Here is a 23,167-nt window from a genome sequence, read left to right as displayed (position 1 = left end):
CAATGGGGTGAGGTGCCATTTCTCGGTCCCAGCTCCTGCCTACCTAGCAGGTCGAAAGCACGTTTGTCATGCCTCTGCCATGTGCTTCATTCTCTAAAATGTGGTCTGTTCATCACTGTTACTGTTTAGCTTGGTGTTTCCTTCACTGACTGTGAAATGGGCTTTTGAAGCTGTTGATAACACAAACTTCTACCATACCCTAGGATTGCTCTCTTTGAGGCTACAATTTTATACCCATGTTCCCAAGAAGAAGCCTTACTAAACTAAAAGGGATTTGCTCCTGAATGAATGCATAGCAGTGCACCGTTACAAATTCTCGTTTGCTTGTTTTTTAATTAAGAGAAGCGTTTGCTCATCATGGACCAAGAAACATAGAAACTGTAATTTATGGCTTGTGTGTCATCTTCTGTGGCGTGTAAGCTGAACACAGAACAAAGAGAGAAGGCATATATCATTAGAAAAAGGAGATGGAATATAACAGGTGTTCAGGAAAGTAAGCTTATTAGTCCACTGTGTTTTGAAAGACTCTTTGTAGAGCACATAACATAACAGAACTCTGCTGCTAGTTGAATAATCAACAACCCCTTTGTGTGCTGGCCATCCTTCCTAAAGCAGAGCAGAAGAATGTCGATCAGATGACCAGGTAAACTGTATCTCACAAAGGGTTTTATAAACAGAAATCCTTCAGAAACATATCCATACTTTTTACCTGCCACTGCAAATTCTGAATATTCATCCCATAAAACTGTTAAAAAATCATCTGCTAGAAGCTTCCTAGAAAACCAGTAACACAGATGAAAACCTGAGAATGACTGCCTTGCCTCCTGTTCATTGAATTGTTAAGCACCACTTCCTGAAATTGGCATTGGAAATGTTGCATATGCATTTAATTTAATTAAATGGTGCTAGTGTTTTTAATTGGATTGCTATAGATTTAATGTTCCTCTACACATAAGAATCAGACTGTTAGTAGAAAGTTGCTTTTCATTTCAACATCCTCAAAACTACTGAACTCTTGAACCAAATAAACTTTTTAAAAAATCAAATTAAATATTTTCCCTATTTCCTCTCCCCTCTTCTAATTCCCCCATTTATCCATTGTTAGCTTTCACTTCTTTTTCTGGTGAGAGAGGCATCAAGTATGCTTGTAGAATGTTACTGTTCTAGAGTGAGAAGGAAGTCCTTTAAAATAAATCAGTTTTATGGAAGTGTCTCCGACTTCCTTAATCCAAAACATAAAAACTTCTATTGAGAGTCCATTCCCCTTGATATAAGGTTTTAGGAATGTCGTTATCTTTCAGCTTCATTTTCCGTTTTGTAAATGGAAATAATAATAATAATACAGTTACAGTTCTCTAATAAAAAGAAATAATATGGGCAGCCTAAATTTCAGACAGTTAAAATCCACATACCAACAAAGTGCTTTCCAAGGTGGCTTTTTTGCATCAACTTTAACTCCGGGTGTGCAAATCACTTGCATGTTTTGGGTACACATTTCAGGATTTTCACATGAAAGAGGTTTTTGGGCAGTACTTACATGTGTGCATCATGAGCACAAACATAACCTGGGAAGACAACTTGTGCATGTTTCTCCATTGTTACTAGACACAAAAGAATTCTTGTGAGACTTACCAGTAATTCATTCTTGTATGCAAATATATCAGAACTCAAACTTGCTTGATGCAATCATTGCCAAAACTACGATCACAGATGAGCCAGTGCCAAGGCTCCAGTGCCTTGAGTGGACCCACAACTGCCAACTTATGACTAGTTGTGACTGAAAAATGCACCATTGCTAGCGTGAGAGAACCCACTGGGAGATTCGGGCCCTCACAGCTAGTTAGTCTTCACTCCATCCCAGAGGCAGGAGGCAGGCAGTGCAGTCACCATTCGCTTTGCTCACTCTTTGTTATCAGTCTCTTTCACCACAAGTCTTGGAGACACCAGATGATGAAGCAGCAGAGGTGACTTTATTTTGCCATTGGCAAATAAATTACCATTTGAACTGAATCAATATAAACCAGCGGAATTTACAGATCACCCTGAAGTGACCAGTGGTGGCCTGACCCATTTTTCCACCTGAAGCAAAACAGGAAGGTGCTGTCTTACCTGGAAACTGCCACCTCTGCCATTTACTCACTCCTGAACCCAAGGCTGTGCACAGGAATTATTTTTCAGCTGGAACTCGCAGGAACTTGGTTCTGGCACCTTTCAGGTGGTCGCCATAGCCATTATAAGAGAAGAAGGCAGGAGTTCATGGTGAGTTCTGGCATCTATTTTTTATATATAGAAAAATAGCAATGGTTGTGCAGCTTCCAGCGGTGAAGACACCACCAGCACAGGAGGAATGATAGTAGCTTCTCCTTGCTTCTCTTATGATGCTTCTCTTATGGTAGCAAGCATCTCCACCCCCATCTTTCTGCCTGGACACTGAGGTCCAGCTCTGAGGGTCTTCTGGCAGTTCCCTTCCTGTGAGAAGTGAGGTAACAGAGAACCAGGCAGAGGGCCTTCTCGGTAGTGGCGCCCACCCTGTGGAACACCCTCCCATCAGATGTCAAGGAAACAACTACCTGACTTTTAGAAGAGATCTGAAGACAGCCCTGATTAGGGAAGTTTTTCATGTCTGATGTTTTATTGTGTATTCTGTTGGGAGCCACCCAGAGTGTATTCTGTTGGGAATACACACCCAGAGTGGCTCCCAACAGATGGGTGGGGTATAAATAAATTGTTGTTGGGTGGCAGAGGCAGTAGAGGACTTCTCTGGCACCACTGTAGGTGCCTCCTGCCCACCCACCCTCACCAGAGAAACAAGCAGAAGCACCTGCAGGTGACCAGAACCTAGAACTTCGCCAGTGAAGGGGGCACTAGGAGAGTTGCCGTAGGTCAAGGAATATGGCAACCCTGGCAGGAGGCACGCATCGTGGTGCCTAAAAAAAATGAGATGAATGCCTGGATGGAAGCCAAATCATGTGAGAGCTGGCTTCTCTGCGGGAAGGGGGCGCCGCCTGAGGCAGCTGCCTCGGTGGGCCTTACAGACGGGCCGGCCCTGGTGAGACCTTAAGAAGTCTCCCACTTCTCCTCTGAGGCCACCTTCTTGCCCTCGGCGCCCTTCCAGCACCCGCCCCTCTGAAGCCGCAGCAGCTGCTGAGCTGACAATGGAAAGGAGGCATGTACTTTGCTCGGGAAAGGGCTGGGTCTTTTGGGTTCAACCAAGCTCTTGCTCCACTTCTGCTGCTGCTGCTTTTCTTTTCTTTCCTTTTTGGCGGCGGCCGCCAGGGCTGGGTTTGCACTTCTCGAGCATGTTGGAACTGGTTTCCACGCCCATCCCTGCCCACAACGCTCCTGAGAGCGAGCGCGAGGAGGACGGGAAATACCTGCGAGGAGGGGAGCCGTGTTGCAACTTGAAGCTCGCCACTTTTCCCCCGGTGCGCACAGTTGCCTCCGCGCCAATTCCCATGCTGGGCGAAGCTTCCGAGGGGACGGACGGCCAAGCGCGCGGGGACGCAGCAAAGTAAGTGGTCCCGAGTTTCTTTTCCAGCCTTCCCCTCCGCCCTCTCAGTTTGGGCCAGTTTCTCTTGGAGGTGCACGGCAGGCAACGGAGGGAGTTTCCAATTTGCCAAAACACCAGCCCTTTCCCCCCGTTCTCTTTTTGAACAGAAGCCGATGCGCGCCTGGTCATCTCACATTCCTCTCCACTGACGCCCTCTTTCTGTCGACAGGGGGGAAAGGTCTGACTCCGGTTTCTAGTGCTTTTTTGTTTGCCCAAGTGTGTAGACATTCTCATAGGTCCTAGTTAAAAATGGATGGGAAAGGGCTGAGGGGCTGCTCTTCCAACGTGAGGAGAAAATAAAACCGTGGACTCCAAGGAGGCTTTTCTCACTCCAGCCCATAACGGACGCGCCACAAGCCCTGGAGTTAATGGTCTTGTAAAAGGGAAGGACGTTGCGTTGTAAAGAAAGGATACCCGGTTGTATACCGTAGAGGGACTTGGCAGGACAGGAAAATAAGAGAGCTATGCAACAAAGTTTTGACTAGGGCTGTGTTCTTCAACCTTAAGTTCTCAGGTGTTGGTGTACTACAACTCCCATCATCCCTGACTATTGGCTAAATTGTCTGGGGAAGATTGGAGTTATAGTCCAAGATCATCTGGGCACCCATGGTTGGAGAGACCAAGGAGTAAGGATAAGGTGAAGAGCTACCACATGATGGGAAGGGCAGAGTTGGCACGATCTGGTTGTCTCCTTCTCACCAGATAAAAATCATTCCTGTTTCAAGTGCCGCAGTAATATTTGATGTGTTTCATGTGGAAGAGAACAGGGTTAAGAATTCCAGGCTATTTTCACCTGTGAGGCTTACATTTGTCTTTTTTGTTTTGTTTTGTTTAACTGATCTGGAAGGCAAATGCAAAACCTACATGGTTTATGATGTACATTCAGGTTGTAAGGCTACCTGGGAGTAAGTCATTCAAACATGGTGAGCTTGCTTTCAGCATCTGAGTCTAGCTTTCAATCAGTACTAGTAGAAAGACTGGACCGGTGGAAAGCAACCCTCGCCTGTACATCAGAGATAAGAGCCCAGTGGATCAGGCCAGTGGCCCATCTAGTCCAGCATCCTGTTCTCACAGTGGCCAAACAGATGTCTTTGGAAAGCAGGCAGGCCCAACCCGAGCGCAACAACACTGCCCACCTACAATTCTTAGGAACTGGTATCACAGTGCATTTGTTTTTCTCTTAAAATCAAATTCATCCAGCAGCCACATGACAGGAGCAGAAGCAGAATTAGTCGCAGAGTTCAACCTCTGTTAAATCAATAGTCTCACGAAGGCACTTTTATTGAGGTTTAGATAATTAAAAACCACACAATTAATCAACCCAAAAAATCTTTACTTGGTTGCTAGCATGCTAACAGCCATCTAATTTTGCAACACATCATTTGTTCATCTATAACCAGGCCTTTGGCTGATTAACAATCCATGACCTCTTAAATGTGTTGGGCTATTTTTTTTGGGGGGGGGTGTTATTGCTTTGTTTTTGTTTTATTATGGATTTTGTGTTCTTGTCTTGTATTTTTATGTTGTGAACCACCCTGGATCTTCAGATGATGGGCAGTATACAGATGAAAGAAATAATAATAATTTGTTTTCATATTGCGTGATAGTGGATAAATTAACTTCAATAGTAAAACCCTTAAGGTCAAATGGGTAGAGCATTGGAATGTTTAGAATTTTTTTGGGGGGGGGGCTGGTGTCCTTAAAGTTTTTAGAAAAATAGCAGTAATGTAAAATGAAGGCTGGCTGACGAGAGGCATACTGTTCATTCAAACTTGCAGTCCACTTATTTTTCTCAAGGTGCCTTATGTTTTGGCTACCTACTTTTAAGCCATTTCTCAAGGCGACTGTACGTCTTACGTGGGCATTTATGTACATGCATACTTTTAAATCACATGTCCCAAATGTCATGGATGCTTGGAGAACACAGTCATCTGGAACCTAAACAAGAACTGTGTTATTTTTCTCAAACACAAAAAACAACACAGCCACAGGAAACACCCAACTCTACCTCCATCCTGTTTCTTTTCCACCCGACTCTACCCCAGTACAATTAAGTCTAGTGCCTCCTAGAGAACAGAGGCAATATGACGCTGTTATGGTTGTACAAAAGGGCCTGATTTATTTAATTTTTTAAAAAATTGTTTGGAGGACATCAGTATGTACCCAAAATACCCTCTTTTGGTTGTTACATTATGCCACACTGAACAAGACACAAAAACTAGGGGAGTGTTGGGTGCGGTGCTTTTTTTGCTCCTGGGTTCTTTTAATATTTCCCATATACAATATTTGCTTGCACTTTTAACCTGTAGCTAATCGAGCCCGTAACAATGAATTTCTATTATTCATATCAAAGAACTATATGTATTAATGAGATGAAATCCCTGATTCAAAAGGTAAGTTAATATGGCTTCAGTGGGGGGGGGGGATGTTTAAGACAGTGATCTTAGTGTGATCTCCATTAAATTCAAATGCCTTGAGCAACTTCTCTATGAGCAGTTTGATTCAAGAATACGGTACATTCCCATTAGACACCTAAGCTTCAAATAAAACAACATTGCATATTAAATTTCAGCTCTTTCTTTGAATTTGTTCCTATCTGCTATAAGTGGTCTTTGCAGCTTGATCACTAGGCAGTAGCCTGTTGTGCATGCTAACTTGGAAGTGGGTCGTACTGATTTCAGTAGGCCCCACTTCCTACTAAGCATTTAAAGAATTGGAGCCTTACAGCACATTCTTGTGCATGTTTATAAAGAAGTCCCTCTGTATCCACTGTGTTTATTCCCAAGCAAGTCTCCTTAGAATTGAAGCCATAATATTTTAAGCTTTTAACGTATATGGATACCTGTCCCTAACAAAAATCTGATCACATTTGTTCTCCCTTTTTGTATAAATGGTAGATAATATATTAATATACATGTTTAAATATAGGGCAGTAGGTCTTTTGCATCAGAGTTTTTGATACTTTCCTTGCTTTAAACCAGTGGTTTTAAACACTGTGCCGTGGCACCCTGGGGTGCCTTGAATGATGGTCAGGGGTGCTGAGGGCAATACTGGCCTCTGTTCCTCTTTCCTTCACTCCCTCCTCTGATGCCCTCTTGCGTCTCTGCCTCCCAAAGGCTTGCATGGCTGTCTGTTCCAAGCTCCTGAGGCAAATGGTGCCTCTGGGGCTGGTCAGGGGGTGCTGGTTGCCAGGAGATGAGGCAGCCTTGGAGTAAGCAAGCAAGCAGGTGAGGGAGCCCAGTCAGCCAGCCCTTGCTGTTGGGAATGGACACACAAGTCCCAGGCCCCTGTTGGGCAGCGTGAGGAGGAGCCTCTTTTTGGGATGGGGGGAGGGGAGGGGCAGCTCAGAGGCCAGGGGCGGCAGCAGCAGCTGCCCAGAGGACTCCCAAGGAGAGGAGGCTGAGGGAACACTCCACAAGGGAGGGTGTCTGAAAAAGGGTGAGAGGTTGCCAGCTTTGCATGCAAGGGGTGACATAACTGGGCTCCTGAGCCCCACAGGGGAGCTGCAGAAAGAAGGTAATTGGTCAAGGGAGCCATGGACTCAAAAAGTTAAACCTCTGCTTTAAACAGATATTACTAATCTGTTTGTTTTGTTTTAGAGATATTTTTTAATGACCTATATTATAAAGAACTGTTTCTCTTTTTTAAATAACAAATTATGAAGAAAGACAGTAGGGATGAAATAACACTTAATAGTTGTGGTACATTAGTATTGGTGTTATATAGTAATTAACTCAACAGTGCCATAGGTGTGGGTAGGTCTTAGTAGACATTTATTTGTTGTGTTATTAATGGCATTCTTGTGCAACAGTGTCTGGAACAGTTATTGTTGCTTAATGAAGCATTGTTTTAGCAAGACTCACAATGTCCTAATTGGGTGGGGTATTATGTTTCAGAAGGGGATTTGAGAACGTGCTAATCTGCGTGGATCACTTACAACTGCTGCTTTTCTTGTTTGGTCTTTCGTGAAGAATAGGAGGGGATTTTCCAAGGTGTGGGTTTTGGAACAAAACAGGTGTGCTGTAAATCAGTTTTAACAGGGATGCATACATTTGTTTTCTGATCAAAACAATGGTGTTGGTCTCTGACCTAGTGAAAAAGTCCAAGTTTATTTACTATGACCATTGATCCAGCTATAAAAGTACTTATTGGTTCCGCTCAGCTTCTTCCAGGGATCAGCTACAATGCCAAAAGTTAAAAGACACTGCAATTTAACATTTTGATTTTCTATAGAGGGTTTGTGTGTGCGTGTGTATGGGTTTAATTATTATTATTCCCGAAAAGCAGATGGGATACTAGCCTGAGACCGAGTAACGTGCCTAAGGCCACTGATGAGCTGTTGCTTCCAGCTGTTCCACACACCTCCCAGAACCCAAAGAGGTGGCAAATGTTTTTATTGAACTGTTTTATAATGCAGCTGTGCTCTGTAGTTTCCATTTCATTCATTATTGACACTTCTGGAGCCTGTACTGATGAGTGCCTTAGAAATGACTGTGTTTAATACTGTTCATCCAATCTAGCATCCTGTTCTCGCATTGGCCAAACAAATGCCTATGAGAGGCCAGCAGGGAAGACCTGAGTCCCACAGCACTCTTCCCACTTGTGATTCCCAGATTATTAATAGATAAACATGTTGGTAGGTGGGAGTAGGATTGGGGAAAAGGTAAATTCCAACTAATCTACAAGTGTCCTCACGGAATCTGTGAAAGACTGGAATAATGACCAAAAGAAACTCTCCATTTGATGTTTTGTATTTTGTTTTTGAAAAAGGACTGTCTCACTGAGGTTAGAGATTTTGTGGCTGGCGAACAAATTGAAAGTTAATTCAGGGAAAACTGATGACGTGATACTACAGTGCCTGCCATGTTAGGCTGTGTTTATTTAAGATATCTTTGTGCTGTCTTTCAGAGCCAAAGGTACTCTAAGGGTAATTTAAATAACAAAAAGTTAAAACATAAAGCAATTAACCATGCCACATAACGCCGTAGTGAAAGCACCAGTTTTTTTTCAGTTAGAAGCAACTTGGAACAGCCAGGTAAACAAGGTCCATTGAAAGATAATCACGGAAGGAGCCACACAATAGAATTCCACAAGGATGGGGCCATTACTGAAAAGGCCCAATCTCTTGTACTTCACCTCTCAAACCTACTGGTGAGCTGGTGAGCAGGGCATCTGTGGCCAGTTTTATGGCCCAGAAAGGCTGGTTTTTAACTAATTAACTGAATAGTAATTATTTTTTACATTTCTAGTTATGTATTACAAATCCTTTGAAGATCCTGAAAGAATGAAACAGTTTGTCTTACATGTAAGAACTCCTGATGCAATAATTAAAAAGTTGTTGCTCATGCATTTAAAGAAAGGCACTATTTAATACAGGCATCCCCAAACTCGGTCCTCCAGATGTTTTGGGACTACAATTCCCATCATCCCTGACCACTGGTCCTGCTAGCTAGGGATGATGGGGATGATGGGAGTTGCTAGGGATGATGGGAGTTGTAGTCCCAAAACATCTGGAGGGCCAAGTTTGGGGGTGCCTGATTTAATATATCAACAGTGAAATTAAGTACCCAATACTAAATACATTTTAAGATGACATCAGTGTAAAATATGTGCTGACATTGGCTTTGAGGAATAAATATCTTCATTTGCTTTTGGGTTTTATTGCTAGGAGAGACTTTAGAAGAGTTTCATGTTAAAGCAGAAAATATTTCCCAGCTTTGTAAAAAAACAAAACAAAAACAAGATGGAAGAGAGAGAAAATCATTAAACTCCATCAAATTTGGCTTGGGGAGAAGAGAGATGGCACTTCTTGTGTGGCCTTTACAGAAACCAGCACTTCTGTAATTGAAAGTGCTGAAGTCTTAGCTTGTTGCTAGTCTCTCCGGTTAATTGGGATGCAGATCTTAAATCTACAGCTAAAGCTTTTCTCTGGGTGAGTTATCTTCATAAACTGCCATTCTGAACCTAGCCCACCCAAGATGTCCAACAAAATAAAGGCTAAAAGCAAATAACAACAATAAATTTCAAAAGCTGAATGAACAAACACTTATTTAAATACAACTCAACCTGTATAATTATAGTAATAAGAAAAAAAAAATTGCAATTGCCATATACAATACAATGTGCTCAGATCATTCTAACCAGTCAGTGCATACTAATAAAAAATACCTTTACCCCGTCTCTTATAGAAGAGGGTCTTTAGTATTTAAGCACTCAGTTTGCCACGCATGTGTCAATTTGGTTTCTTCAACCTGCAGAACTTGCACTTCTGCAAGTACCCCACATAAGGTCTATTTCTGAGGAATCTATTGCTATGTTCTGGAACTCCCTACCAATTTAAATCAGCCAGAAATCCTGGCTATATTGTTTTAGGGGCCTTTTGAACACTCTCTTTTTTATTTATTTTCGTTCCGGCAAGTCTACCCAGACACAAATATTATTGGATATTTGCTTTTTATTGGTTTGTGGAATTTCTTTACAGTTTTATTTGTGACCTTCTTGGAGTGACCTTTTGATCCAGTGGTATAGAGATTCTCTACATGAATGGGGGTTGGCTAGGCTTTGACTGCAGGCTGCATGTATCTCAGAAGGGAGGAAAGTGAAGGCCGTTAAGAAAATGCTTTCAGGGCAAGAGAGTTCATAAGAGAATGATTCATAAGGGACTTCTGCTGGGGCCTTTCAATATGGGAATATGAAGATTATAGATTGAGTTATATATATGCAAAACAGTTCCTAGTATTTGAATCAGTCAAAGCTTGTTCTTGGGTCCCATGGGTGTTTCACGGGGAAAATGTTCTAAGCCAGTGGTTGCTGCAGTGACTATTGGACTTGAGCTGTCCTTCTTGGCTACTTGTATGTTGGTAGAAGGAAGTGCTATCTTGAGAGTGTCCTGCATGTACAGTGGTACCTCGGGTTACAGACGCTTCAGGTTACAGACTCCGCTAACCCAGAAATAGTACCTCAGGTTAAGAACTTTGCTTCAGGATGAGAACAGAAATCATGCGGCAACGTGGCGGCGGTGGGAGGCCCCATTAGCTAAAGTGGTCCTTCAGGTTAAGAACAGTTTCAGGTTAAGAACAGACCTCCAAAACGAATTAAGTTCTTAACCAGAGGTACCACTGTATCTTGGTACAGTGGTACCTCAGGTTACATACGCTTCAGGTTACATACGCTTCAGGTTACAGACTCCGCTAATCCAGAAATAGTGTTTCAGGTTAAGAACTTTGCTTCAGGATGAGAACAGAAATCATGCTCCTGTGGCGTGGCAGCAGCAGGAAGCCCCATTAGCTGAAGTGGTGCTTCCAGTTAAGAACAGTTTCAGGTTAAGTACAGACCTCCGGAACGAATTAAGTACTTAACCTGAGGTACCACTGTATTCCACTGATAGATGGCAGCTCTGTTAAATTACCAAAGCTAATTGGTCTTCCACAAGCACTGGATCTCATTCTCAATGGGTGCACAAGAGTAGCCAATCAGATAATGCCCAATGGCCAAGGTATGCATTTACTAATGTGCCAGATCATTAGCAGAAGGATTTAAAAGCTCAGCCAAACGGACCTCACAGGATTGTTGTGAGGATAAAATGGGGAGAGGCTGAACCATGTACACTACCTTGAGCTCCTTGGACGAAAGGTATATACAATATTTATACAGGAAATAAATCAAAGGAGAGCAGCGTGATCAGCGATTTGTATATGTTTAGTAACACATGTAGCACAGTGTTATTTTCTATGCATTTCTCTTTCTCAGCAATTAATATATCAAGTGTATTGTCATCATAAGGGGCGGGTGTGGGTGTGGGTATGTGTGGAGAGATAGAGAGAAAGTTGTAACCAACAAAGTTGTCCTGTTGGCACTTGTTCAACAGAACTTCCTCTCCCTGCTGCAAAGGCAAATCACACAAATGTAGACTATTTCTTAAACTCTATAAAAGACTAGCAATGAATGTAGGTTTTACATTTAACCCTAATTGGTATCTCTTCCTGTGGCAATACTGAGCGGCTTTTGCTTGTAATGCAAGACTTAATGAACAAGTTTTGATATCACTACAGATATATGTTGCTGCTTTCGAGAGCAATCAGGGTGGATACCTATAACCATCTTGCTGATTCAGTGTCTGATACAAGGTGTGGGAGAAAAGCAGTTCTTAAGCGTTTCTCTGCTAATTAGTCATGGACGAGATGTAGGTTTGTTGTGGAGGCAAGCAGAAAATGGGTTAGATCAGCATGGGAAAAGAAAGAGGAATGTAGTAAACTCAAGGGCACGTTCTAGGGAGCAGTGGATGAGTTGTATCTCCTTTCTATAAACTGTGTACAGGAGGCATGAGAGGTGGAAAGTGTTTGAAAAGAAGGCAAGGATGGGTTTTTACAATGCTGTTATGTGCAAATTTATGTAGAAGTTCTGTTGTGTTCAGTGTGAATTGCTCTCAGATAAATGTGTGCAGAGCTGCAACCATTGAAGTTTTCCTTCTCACTGTTCATGACATTCAACAACAGTAATATGTGGTGGTGTTGTTGTTTAAAAATGTTGTTGTTTAAAAATGTATAAAATCACAGAGGAGTATACATTCAGGTGCTCTTAAATCCAGCCCATAAGGCAAGATGAGTCAGTCGAGAGCCAGTGTGGTGTAGTGGTTAAGAGCGGTAGTCTTGTAATCTGGGGAACCGGGTTCCCGTCTCCGCTCCTCCACATGCAGCTGCTGGGTGACCTTGGGCCAGTCACACTTCTCTGAAGTCTCTCAGCCTCACTCACCTCACAGAGTGTTTGTTGTGGGGGAGGAAGGGAAAGGAGAATGTTAGCCGCTTTGAGACTCCTTAAAGGGAGTGAAAGGCGGGATATCAAATCCAAACTCTTCTTCTTCTTCACCTCAAGCAGCAGATGTGGTGACTGAGGAGCATGTCACCTCCAGCTCTCTGGTCTTCTTTTATTGGTGGTGTCAAATGGCAAAATGTCCTGGATGGCCCTGTCTATATCTAATGTTTAGGGACCAGCAATAACCCTGAGGGATTTCACAGGGAATATCATGGATTGACGACAAGCACCTTCCTGTCTTAATTTTCTGGAATCTCTGCACCAAATGTTTCTTAACATACCTGTGAAGTCTCATGACACTGTCATGAACATTTCAGCCACATTAAATGCCACAACTGGGTCAAAAGGGTACAGTTATACTTCCTTATCAGTCTCTAGGTTAAGATTGACAGTCGCCGCTGCCACAGACCACACCACTCCCCAAACCAGGCTGGCAGAGGTCTGGAAAGTTTGATGAGACCTGGGTGTGTCAGTAGCTGGAAGGCAATTGCTCATTCTGCAGACTCGCAGGTGGCAATATAGTTCTCCTTGTTCCCAGACATCCTACCCATTCCCTTGTAATAAAGTATCTCTGTCTCTATTAACCATTTCTAAAACGCCTTGTCTGTTTTGTGTCCTGCCTTTTAGAAGGACACTGTTAAAAAAAAAAAAAGCATTGCCCATCAGACCGGCATCAAGTGCCAACTGTTTGAATGCCTTCAAGCTAGTCTTCTAAGAAGCAGGTGCTTAGGGTGATGGGAGATGAGGCTGGACTGGACAGTAATGGAACCAACTAAGATCTGTGAAGTAGCCTTGATGGACATTATAATCAAATGATGCTAAACTCGTAATAAGACAACAATGATGGTTGCAATGTGCATGTGTTAAAAGAGCCATCAGTGAGAGACTAAAATGGTCAGTCTGTCCATGATAGGCTCTCAGTCACTGTGCAAAGAAGAAAATATTTAAAATGACATTTGTAAAAAAAAAAAACAAAAAACCCAGAAGCATTTTTGTTAGGGATTGTAGGACAAAACCTGCCAAGCAAAACAAAGAACTTATTTATGTATGCTACAACAGCGGCAAGAGTCTTAATAGCAGAAGGGTGGAAGAATGAGGAAACCCCGACAAAAGAACAGTGGCAAGAGAATTCGATGAACTATGCAGAACTGGCTAAATTGACATATAAACAATGAGACAAGGACAACTGTGACTTTAAGGAAGAATGGGAACTTTTCACAAATTATTTAAAAAGACAACAAAATGAATTGGACTCCTTAGCAGGTTTTGAATAAACATACACAAATTTATTGGTTGATAACATGGTAGATAGATAATGTAAGGATCTGTATAATTTTATAACATGCAGAGAATAATATGTGCTGAAAAATCAGAGAGGAGCTGAGGGAAGTCTCAGGGGGAGGGTTTGATGGGCGGGGAAGAAGGAAATAATGAATATGATAGGTTTTGATATTTTGGTATGTTGAAATTGCTACTAAAAACATTTAAAAAGAAAAAGAAATGTGATGATAAAACAAGGGAGGTCTTTTCTCTCTCTTGGCTTCATATTATATCTGCACAGTGCTTAAAATAATGTAAATATTGTTGCACACACTATTGACTGTTGTTTGTTTCTGTTTTGTTCTCAGATACATCCCATAGTGCATGAATGGACATTTAAGAAGCCTTGCTCCTAAATTACTGTGAAAATGGAAACCTCATCTCTGCTGTCATCCTTACATGATGATTGTAGATCAGACAACTACCTTGAACCGCACTACAAGGAATGTTACAGGCTTGCCATTGATGTGTTGATTGAAAGTGGTTCAGAGGCTTACCAAGAATTTCTTTCCAAGGAGAGATGTGCAGAGTTTCTAGCAGATGATGAAATCAATTATATACTGAACACAGTTCAGAAAATCCCTCAAAACACAGTTTGTCCTACTGACAATGCTGCTGATGATACCTCTTCCTCAGGAACTTATTGGCCGATGGAATCAGATGTGGAAGCTCCTAATCTTGATTTGGGTTGGCCTTATGTAATGCCTGGAATTAATGGTGGTACAAATATTGAGTTGCTCTTCCATCCCCCTCGAATACAACCTTTTACAATAAAGGAAACTATTAGGAAGATGGTAAAAGAAGCAAGAAAGGTAAACTTTTATAAGCATCTAATTTATAATAGATAAGTCACATTTTTATTTCATTATTTCATTATTCATATCAATGTGAAACTGAAGTTCATTACAATGCAAAGGGACACTTTTATCTGTCAGATTACTTAAAGTGCTTCCATCCAGATGTTGAGCTACTTGTGAAAGAATCATAAGAATGTAGCCATTGTGGCAGCATGGTCAATGAGACTCTCTTTCTTTTGCAATTGCAGCCGGGCTTTTAAATTTAATTCTGATTTAATAGTTGAAACTCATTTTTATTATTATTGTACTGGACCTCCTGTACATTGCTTTGAGATGACAATGATTAAGCAGCATACGAATAGTTGAAATCAATAAAATAAATTAGGAATGTAGTAGTAAATATATAGCAAACCAAGAAACAGAGAAGCAAGCAGAAAAATAAACTCTGGGGCAAGACATCACCAACTCTGGTGTTAAAACTTTCAAAACAATTTCCTTTTTGAAAAAGCAGCTGCTGATATAGATTGGTGTATGTGTGATCTAAATATTTAAGCCCACAAGTTTCCCCCTCCGTAGGTAAGCTGTGACTAACTGCAGCTGAATGTGGTTGCAGACTATCTAGATAACATAGCAGAGGAATGGTTAGACTGTTCCATGTACTGTTCCCCCAGTCTAAAGTGAGGGGCCCATGGGTGCCTTTACAAAGAGAAAATTAGCTGCGGAGCTCCAAAAATGGATCTCCAGTATAGCTTGGCATTTGGCCCTAGTTTCTTTATTTTCTCAAACTATTAAACACATTTTTAATGCTGGTGGATTTCAGTGAAGGAAGTTTACCACTTCTGTAGCAAAATCAATGGGATTTAATTGTGATTTCCTTTGCATGGGTTGCAGAAGTTTGGAACATGAGAACAACCAGTTGTACGAAGCAGGAAAGCAATACAGCTCATGCATATTTGTAATCACTCTACATTTTTGTTCCTTGATTGTGGTATGTTTAAATTCTGTGTGAACTAATTTTGGAAGAGATGAATGTTTGTGTATTTAGATCATCAGTCATCATCACTTTTATTTGTATGCGATCAGCCTCCCCTCTGCAGTAGTATTAGTAGCAGCAACACAGATGCATTGGCAATGGCTGCCCAGGTTTGGCTTTGCAACATAAACTTGAAATACCAGAATATAACTAGCTAAAAGTGTAATGTCTCTCTCAAAGGTATTACTCACTCACTCGCACTCATTTATAGCTACTTCCCACCATAAGCACCCAAAGTATTGACAGATGTGTGCAAAATTTATGTGTGTTCCCCTCCCCACCATATGTCATCTTTTTGCATTTTTTCTACCTCCCTTTTTCCTCCTGGTGATTTAAAATTTAAGGGTATATTCATTCCTTCTGTGCTGCTTTGTGCCTACATAGCATTCCTGTGCCTTCTAGGGAACTTTTATTTGTTTTGGGAGAGGTGAGGAAGTGATTTTCTACTTGTGCCGGATACCTTGGGATGCAAACCATGGTTCCCAAACATTTTCAGGCCACAACCACCTTTGTTCCATATATTCATGCCTGGTGCCCCATATTCTACTCTGTAAAAAGCATTATTAAGAATAGCAGGTTGCCCAACCCACTAAGGTAACACAACAGCCATTTTTAAAATAGCAATTAATTGCCACATTTATTCAAAACCCAGTTGAAACCATTTAGCTTAATAAATTCAACAACATTGATTCACTTGATCCAGTGATACCAGCTTTTCAAAGTTTGATAGCCATTGACACCCCATTACTCCCCTCCTGCCCCCTTCCCTCTTAGTGGAATGCCAGGTAATCCCAGTGCCTCTGAGAAGGTACTACCACCCACCTTGGGAACCACTGGGCTAGATCTTTCCTGTGAAATAAATGGCACTTGCAACATTTTTGAACTCAGATGGAACTCGGGATTGAGTCATTGTTTTATTAAGCCGCTTCTGTAGGATTTAAGAGGACAATTTATTTAATGACATCATTACTAGCTGACAAGTGACTACAGATGAGACAGCACAAAGGTTATTTGGCTACTACAGTATACCTCAGTCACTACAACACAAAGTGAAAAACATTGTCTTTAAGACCATTGTCAATGTTGTGTGGATGGATTGACCAACTGAGTTAATCACTCAGACTTGAAAGTGGAGAAAGAGGTTTATTTGAGTCTTGTATTATAGAACTTTCCTATGAAATTATCAGTTGCTCTGATTTACAGTTTCTTTTGGGTTCTGTGTCAGTGCAGTTTATAAACTGTGTAAAGAAAACTTCCCTTTGAAGTTCAAATGAGTGAATGGTTATAGGCGAACTAAAACAGTGAAGTCTGTTTTTTTGTAATCCAGCTCAGAAGAGCACATGTGTTACCTTAAATGAGAACTGATATAAGATCAGCCCCCTCCAATGACTATTCTACATTCTACATTCTAGCTTTATTCAATAATTTAAGAAACTGTAACTTGGGCTGAATTAGATACATGTAGGATTACATTTATGCAACTATGTGTTTTGTAAATAGCTACTGCAGGGAATGCTGAGTTGTCTCAAGATAATGGAGAGGGAATTTTAACTCTCACCCTGCCAGGGTTTCAAGTAAAATTGCCCCTCAGAAGCTGCTATTGGCATTTCATTTAAAATTATTTAGAAAGCTTTTTGTAAAAGCAATAATAAACATCAGCTTGAGTACAATCACACAACTATCCTCTTTCTCAATACCCCTAATTCATGTTGTAGAGCTTCACTTACCCCTTCCTCCCTGGCAGGGAGAGGGGAACCATTTTGGGGGTTACCTTAGGTGCCAAAATGTATTGGGCTGACCCTGCTTTATCGACGCTGCTAGAGCTTCTGCATGGCCCCAAGATCTATACCTTAAGATGTCCATCAATACAGTACTGACCTTTAAAAATGCCTTTAACTTACACTTACAATTGGCTTTTGCGTGAGGTAATTTCTAGGTCACTGCTGTTTTGGAATATAGGCTTTAATCTGCTTGTTTTAAGTTTGTTTGTTTTTTCAGATGAGGTTATTTTATGCTGGCCTATCATGTTCTTGTAATCCATCCTTGCTGCTCATTGACCTATAGACTGCCCTACAAATCTTTTAAATACTGTTTTTTTAAAAAAAAAATCTTTGAAATGCAGATAGCAGTTTCTTGACCCATTCTATAAACATAGGCTTTGTGCCAGCACAGAGGCATGTTTGGAACTTTTAGACGCTAAAGCCTTTGAATTTTGTGTAAAGAACTCATTTCCTTAAGGGGAATTTGTGTCTTCACCCGCATACCTAAAGGAGCAGGGCAAGCACCATCCTGCTTTGTTTTCTTTCAGCTGACACAGCAGCAGCAGCATGCAGGCCTGCTCTTAGCAGGCTTTTAGTTCTTCTCTCTTCAGCAACCTAAAGGCTTATTTTAAGACCCTTTCTCCCCTCTTCATTTATTCTATTCCCCCATTGTGTATCATTGCATTTTCTTTTCCCAGTTTTCCTCCAAACCTCATTCCTATTGTGTATATGCATATAGCATTTTTGATAATAAAAAAAACAAACCTAAGGTATTCAAGAAAGGGTTGAACCCATCCATTTCCTTTGATGAAGCTATGAGAGACTTTGGTTTAAATTGGTTACTTTTCTCCATATAAAGGTTGACCAAAAGAGATGGCATCTATCAAGGAAAAAAAGGGGGGCGATTAATATAAAGCAGTCTCCTCAGGGTACTTTGTATAAAAAAAGCAAGTTTATAATTTTAGACTTCCTAACTTGAAACAAATCACATATTTTTGTTCTTTCATGTTTGGAAAAGGACACACAATAACAAATAATAAGTTGAAAAACTGACCTTGAAGCAATATAACAAATAAATTGAAAACCAATGAGCACAGTTATACCAGAGACCACTCTGAAAAGGCCAGTACTGTCTGCCTCAAGGTAAACCTTTCCTTAAACCTTTTCAACAGCAGTGTTAATCGCTGATCTGGGAAAATAACAATTTATACCAGTGCAGGCATTTTCATTACCCCTTTGCTTGGAAATGCCATGAAGATGACAGCTACTAAAATACTGTACTGACTGGTGGAGAGTTTTATACTACAAAGGTTGTTTGGGGTTTTTTTGGTGCATTGGTTATATCATAGCACAGATCTAAGGGATTGTGGAGGAGATATACAATCTTGAGAGTTCTTGACTGAATTTATTGAAATACATTTTCAAGGAGAATTAGACAATATGTTGCCATCAGCGCTTCTCTTTGTTGCCTATCCATGCTGGACCTCCATTGTGGTAATGATTCACAAGTAGGGTCCTCCTGATGTTGGACGAGTGAAATGGATTGCAACATGTTTTCAATAAAGTAACATCAAAGGATGCAACTATTGACCAGGATTCCACTGGACAAAACCCAAATATTTTTTTTATGACAGAAAAGCAAATTTAATGAAGGTTAGAGCAGCAATATTTGGCTTCTTACATGGACATCATAGGCATATTGTAAAACTGGCCCTACAAATGTTGCTGGACTACAACTCCCATTATCCCTGAAGACTACTTATTTTATAAAGATATTTTTATATCACCCTTCACAACTGTCACAGGGTGTTAGCTACCATCCAAAGATAAGTTTCATGGTGAATTCTCTTCTTTTAGTTGAGGTAGATTTAAAGGGAGGTTTAGAACATAGTTCCATTGGGTAGGGTTTATTTCGTAGCCTATGCTATTCTCCCATTGTTTTTAGATTGAGATGAGGGGTTTGGTGGGATTCTGGAGCAGTGTTTTTTATATTGTGGATCCTATCCCCAAGCCAAGTCTCTCTGCTGTCAGAAGAAGCCGCCCCTCCTCTCAGTGCCAATGATAACTAATAAAGAATAGAAAGGGTACCTTTCCCACGTGACGCCAACACAAAAACCTGGCACATATACCATGTAAAAGAATGAAAGTTTACTACCCCTTTCTCTCTCCCCACACCACGCTGTCTCCCCAACTCTCTTCTCCCCCAACCTTATACTGCATGAAACATCAAAGTCGCATATTGAATATAACTGATCTGTAGAAAGGACTTTACGATCTGAAAATAGTGGCTATGTATGTACTTTTGTAACCCCATAAAACCTTTAATAAAAAAGCAGTTTTAAAAAACAGTCACAGGATAGAGTACAACAAGATAAAACACAGCAAAACATTAAAAAAAAAGATTCACATAAAATTGTCAAGTAATAACAGAGTAAGTTGCATCATACAGTACGTAAAACTGACTTCACCTATCACAGCTCTCCATCTCTAAAAGCCTAATGTAAGAGGTTTCTTCACATGTTGAAGTGAATATACTGTGGGTTCAAGGCACATCTAGGGAGATTATTCCCCAGCCATGGAGCATCTACTGAAACATGCTAGCTTATTCTATAAACGTATTTTTGACTGGGGCTGATGAGAGTTGGGGTCCCAGAACATCAGGAGGGTCAGCACAGGTTACCATTCCTTCTCATAAAGGTTGAATTCATAGGACTATGAAAACTATATCTGATTGCAATTTCACAAAAGCTTCTGTCTTGCTGCTTGTGGTCACACCAAATGCACAAATCATTCAGATCCTATCTTCAGAATGTGGGTATGTTTGCTGAAAAGCACTGTGGCATTTATTAATCATTTGAAAATGGAGACATGTTACACTGCGAAAAGAGAGGTGTTGGGCTGAGCCGTCTTTCCACCATATAATCGAATTAGAGCTAATGAGAAGTCTGAAAACAGTGGGTGGACAATGAGTAGTAGCATGGTAGCGTTCATTATTAGGGCTGTTATATCCAGTTTGTTCAGTAATTAATATTCTAATGGGGAATATGATGAAGACATACCATGAACAACACAAACTGCTGATATAAAGGAACAGTGTGACTCCAAGCTCACAAAAACTGTTCTGATTTTATTTTTTTTACAAGATGAAACTCTCTTTTTTAAAGACCAATATCATTTAAGGAACTTGTGATGGCGTTGGCCGCTGTTACTATTGATGCGGCTATGGAAGTTAAACAAAATGCTGGAAGCTCTGAGTGGGGAATTCTTTACTCCTAAGTGAAAACACTTAACACCAAAATGGCAACTAAATAAATGTGGTATGTGCTTAAACTATTGCTTGAAGAGTAGGAATTTCAAGTCCTCAATGTCTCCAATAGATTTTCACCTATCAAACATTGTTTTGTGAGTCCATGACAATTCCAAGCAGGAGAGAGTTCTGTTGGTTTCTTTTGGTTTATTGTAAGTTTCCCTCATATTTCCTCTGTATGCCTTCTATGATAAGTTATTAAGTTTGTAGTCTGGTATAGATGATGGGTGCTGTTACAGAGAGTTAGTAGGGTGATACAGTGGTTTTAGGAGAACTGTTTCTTTTTAATATGAAAACCAGAGGCTGTCCCCCCCCCTTTATTTTTATTACAACAAAGCTTAATAAAAATCTGCTTTCAGATCGGAAAAAAGCATTAATCAACTTCCAACTAATGATAAATATCTTCTATTATAGGAAGAAAACAGTAGAGCAGGTTTTGAGAGCATGTGTGTAATTAATGATCAGTAGTGTTCCCTTTATGTCAAGATGTTTAAACACCACTGGACATAATAATCATACCCAATAAATGAGAGACTGTGGCTGGAAAATTGTTCCCACAGAACAAAAATGCAAGTCAATATAAGCCCTTGACTCGACTCAGCTCCTGAGATAAAGTAGTATTGCAGGTATTGTCATCTTTATAATATTGACTCCACATTTTCACAAGTCCCTTGGATGTGAGTACAGCTCTGGAGTACAATACTGGATGCACTTGCTTTGGAACTTTAATTCCGCCCCCCCCCCCCCTTGGAGTAATTATGACAAAGTGTACAAACATCTGCTGTTGCTGCCCTCTGTAGTAATTCAGATTCTGGAATAAGGTCACTGTGTCTTCTAACTGGGATTTTCTCTTCTATTTGTTTGAGAACAAATGTTGTAAAATTGCTCATGATTCTGTGCCTGCTCTAAAGACTCTCTTCTTGAGGTCTCTATTAATATCTGCTACATGGTTATAGCACATGAGGCTGGCAGACCGCGTAGTATTTCCAAAGGCACATCAGGGTATCAGTCTGGCTCTGTTGATCTGTTGTCTAACTTCATCTGCTGGGTATTTTAGTTCTAAAAAGGTTTGCTGTAGATCTCTTAGGTGAGAGTCTCTGTCTGTAGAATTGGAGCAGATGCAGCTGTAACGTAGTGCCTGGCTATATACAATGGACTGTTTGGTATGTTTGGGATGGTAGCTAGAGGCATGTAGATATGTTTGTCGGTCAGTTGGTTTACGGTATAAGGTGGTGTCTATGCGCCCATCCTGTATTTTTATAGTAGTGTCCAAAAAATGTATTTCTTGCATAGATTGATTCATTGTTAGGTTGATTGTGGGGTGAAAATCATTGAATTTCTGGTGGAAGGTGTCCAGGGTCTGTTGACCATGTGTCCAGATGATAAAAATATCGTCAATGTATCGCCAATGACCTGTTCCATCACCGACCTGTTCCTTCAGATCAGCGGCACAGCAATGGGCACCCGCATGGCCCCACAGTATGCCAACATCTTCATGGCGGATTTAGAACAACGTTTCCTAAACTCCTACCCACTCAAACCTCTCTTGTACCTGCGATACATTGACGATATTTTTATCATCTGGACACATGGTCAACAGATCCTGGACACCTTCCACCAGAAATTCAATGATTTTCACCCCACAATCAACCTAACAATGAATCAATCTATGCAAGAAATACATTTTTTGGACACTACTATAAAAATACAGGATGGGCGCATAGACACCACCTTATACCGTAAACCAACTGACTGACAAACATATCTACATGCCTCTAGCTACCATCCCAAACATACCAAACAGTCCATTGTATATAGCCAGGCACTACGTTACAGCCGCATCTGCTCCAATTCTACAGACAGAGACTCTCACCTAAGAGATCTACAGCAAACCTTTTTAGAACTAAAATACAAAGGCACACCAGTTTAGCTTTCTTGACCCCTCCAGACAACTTCAATTTTCAGTGTGAATCCCTGGCCCTGTCTCTCCCTCTGAGTGATAGACAGGGATTGGTACAAGGACAGCAGAATCTCCAAGTCTTCTGTGCTCTGCTATGGAAGTGAATTCTGCTTTGCAAACTGGCCACCTCACGTGTGATGAAAATTGGCACCATATAGCAATAACAGCATGCCACGAATGATGCACCTCCTCCATTCGGGCATAGCATACCTACACACATGTACATCTTGCCTACAAGCCTTCAAAGAGACGTGCAACATTAAATAGTTAAATATTCCTTAGCCACTTATTAGAGATTGGGTGTATCCTTGGAGGATAAGCTTATCAGTGAGCATCAGACATTATGAGCATAGGGAACATTCATATTCAGTATGCTTCTGAATAGTAGTAGCTGGGGAACCACACTGAGAAAGGGCTATTATTTTTGTATCTGTCTTGTGGACTTCTAGGAGGCATCTGGTTGGCCACTGTGGGAAAGAAGGATGCTGGACTAGACAGATGTTGGCTTGATCCAGTAGGGTTCCTCTTATGCACTTAAATATCCCATCTGCTGCTTAGGAGTGGAAAACTGGGTGAAAAAATTTCACCATATCTTGATTAAAAGTAGGCCTGGTTCTCTGGGCACTCAG

General features: G+C 41.0%; 1 protein-coding gene across 1 annotated transcript in view; it reads left to right on the top strand.

The window, feature by feature from the left end:
• Window positions 1-3,350: 3,350 nt before the first annotated feature.
• The window catches only part of FAM83B (family with sequence similarity 83 member B), a 44,778-nt gene continuing 24,961 nt past the window's right edge, over window positions 3,351-23,167 (top strand). Inside the window, exons 1-2 of the mRNA XM_079970406.1 lie at window positions 3,351-3,511; window positions 13,990-14,493. Coding sequence (XP_079826532.1) covers window positions 14,050-14,493 — 444 coding nt within the window. The 5' untranslated portion in view covers window positions 3,351-3,511; window positions 13,990-14,049. The remainder of the gene's footprint in view (window positions 3,512-13,989; window positions 14,494-23,167) is intronic.

The sequence above is a fragment of the Podarcis cretensis genome, assembly GCF_951804945.1.
Source record: "Podarcis cretensis genome assembly, chromosome: 3".
In the NCBI taxonomy this organism is placed as follows: domain Eukaryota; kingdom Metazoa; phylum Chordata; class Lepidosauria; order Squamata; family Lacertidae; genus Podarcis; species Podarcis cretensis.
The sequence above is the reverse complement of the archived record's forward strand: the minus strand, read 5'-3'. Positions and strand labels throughout refer to the sequence as shown.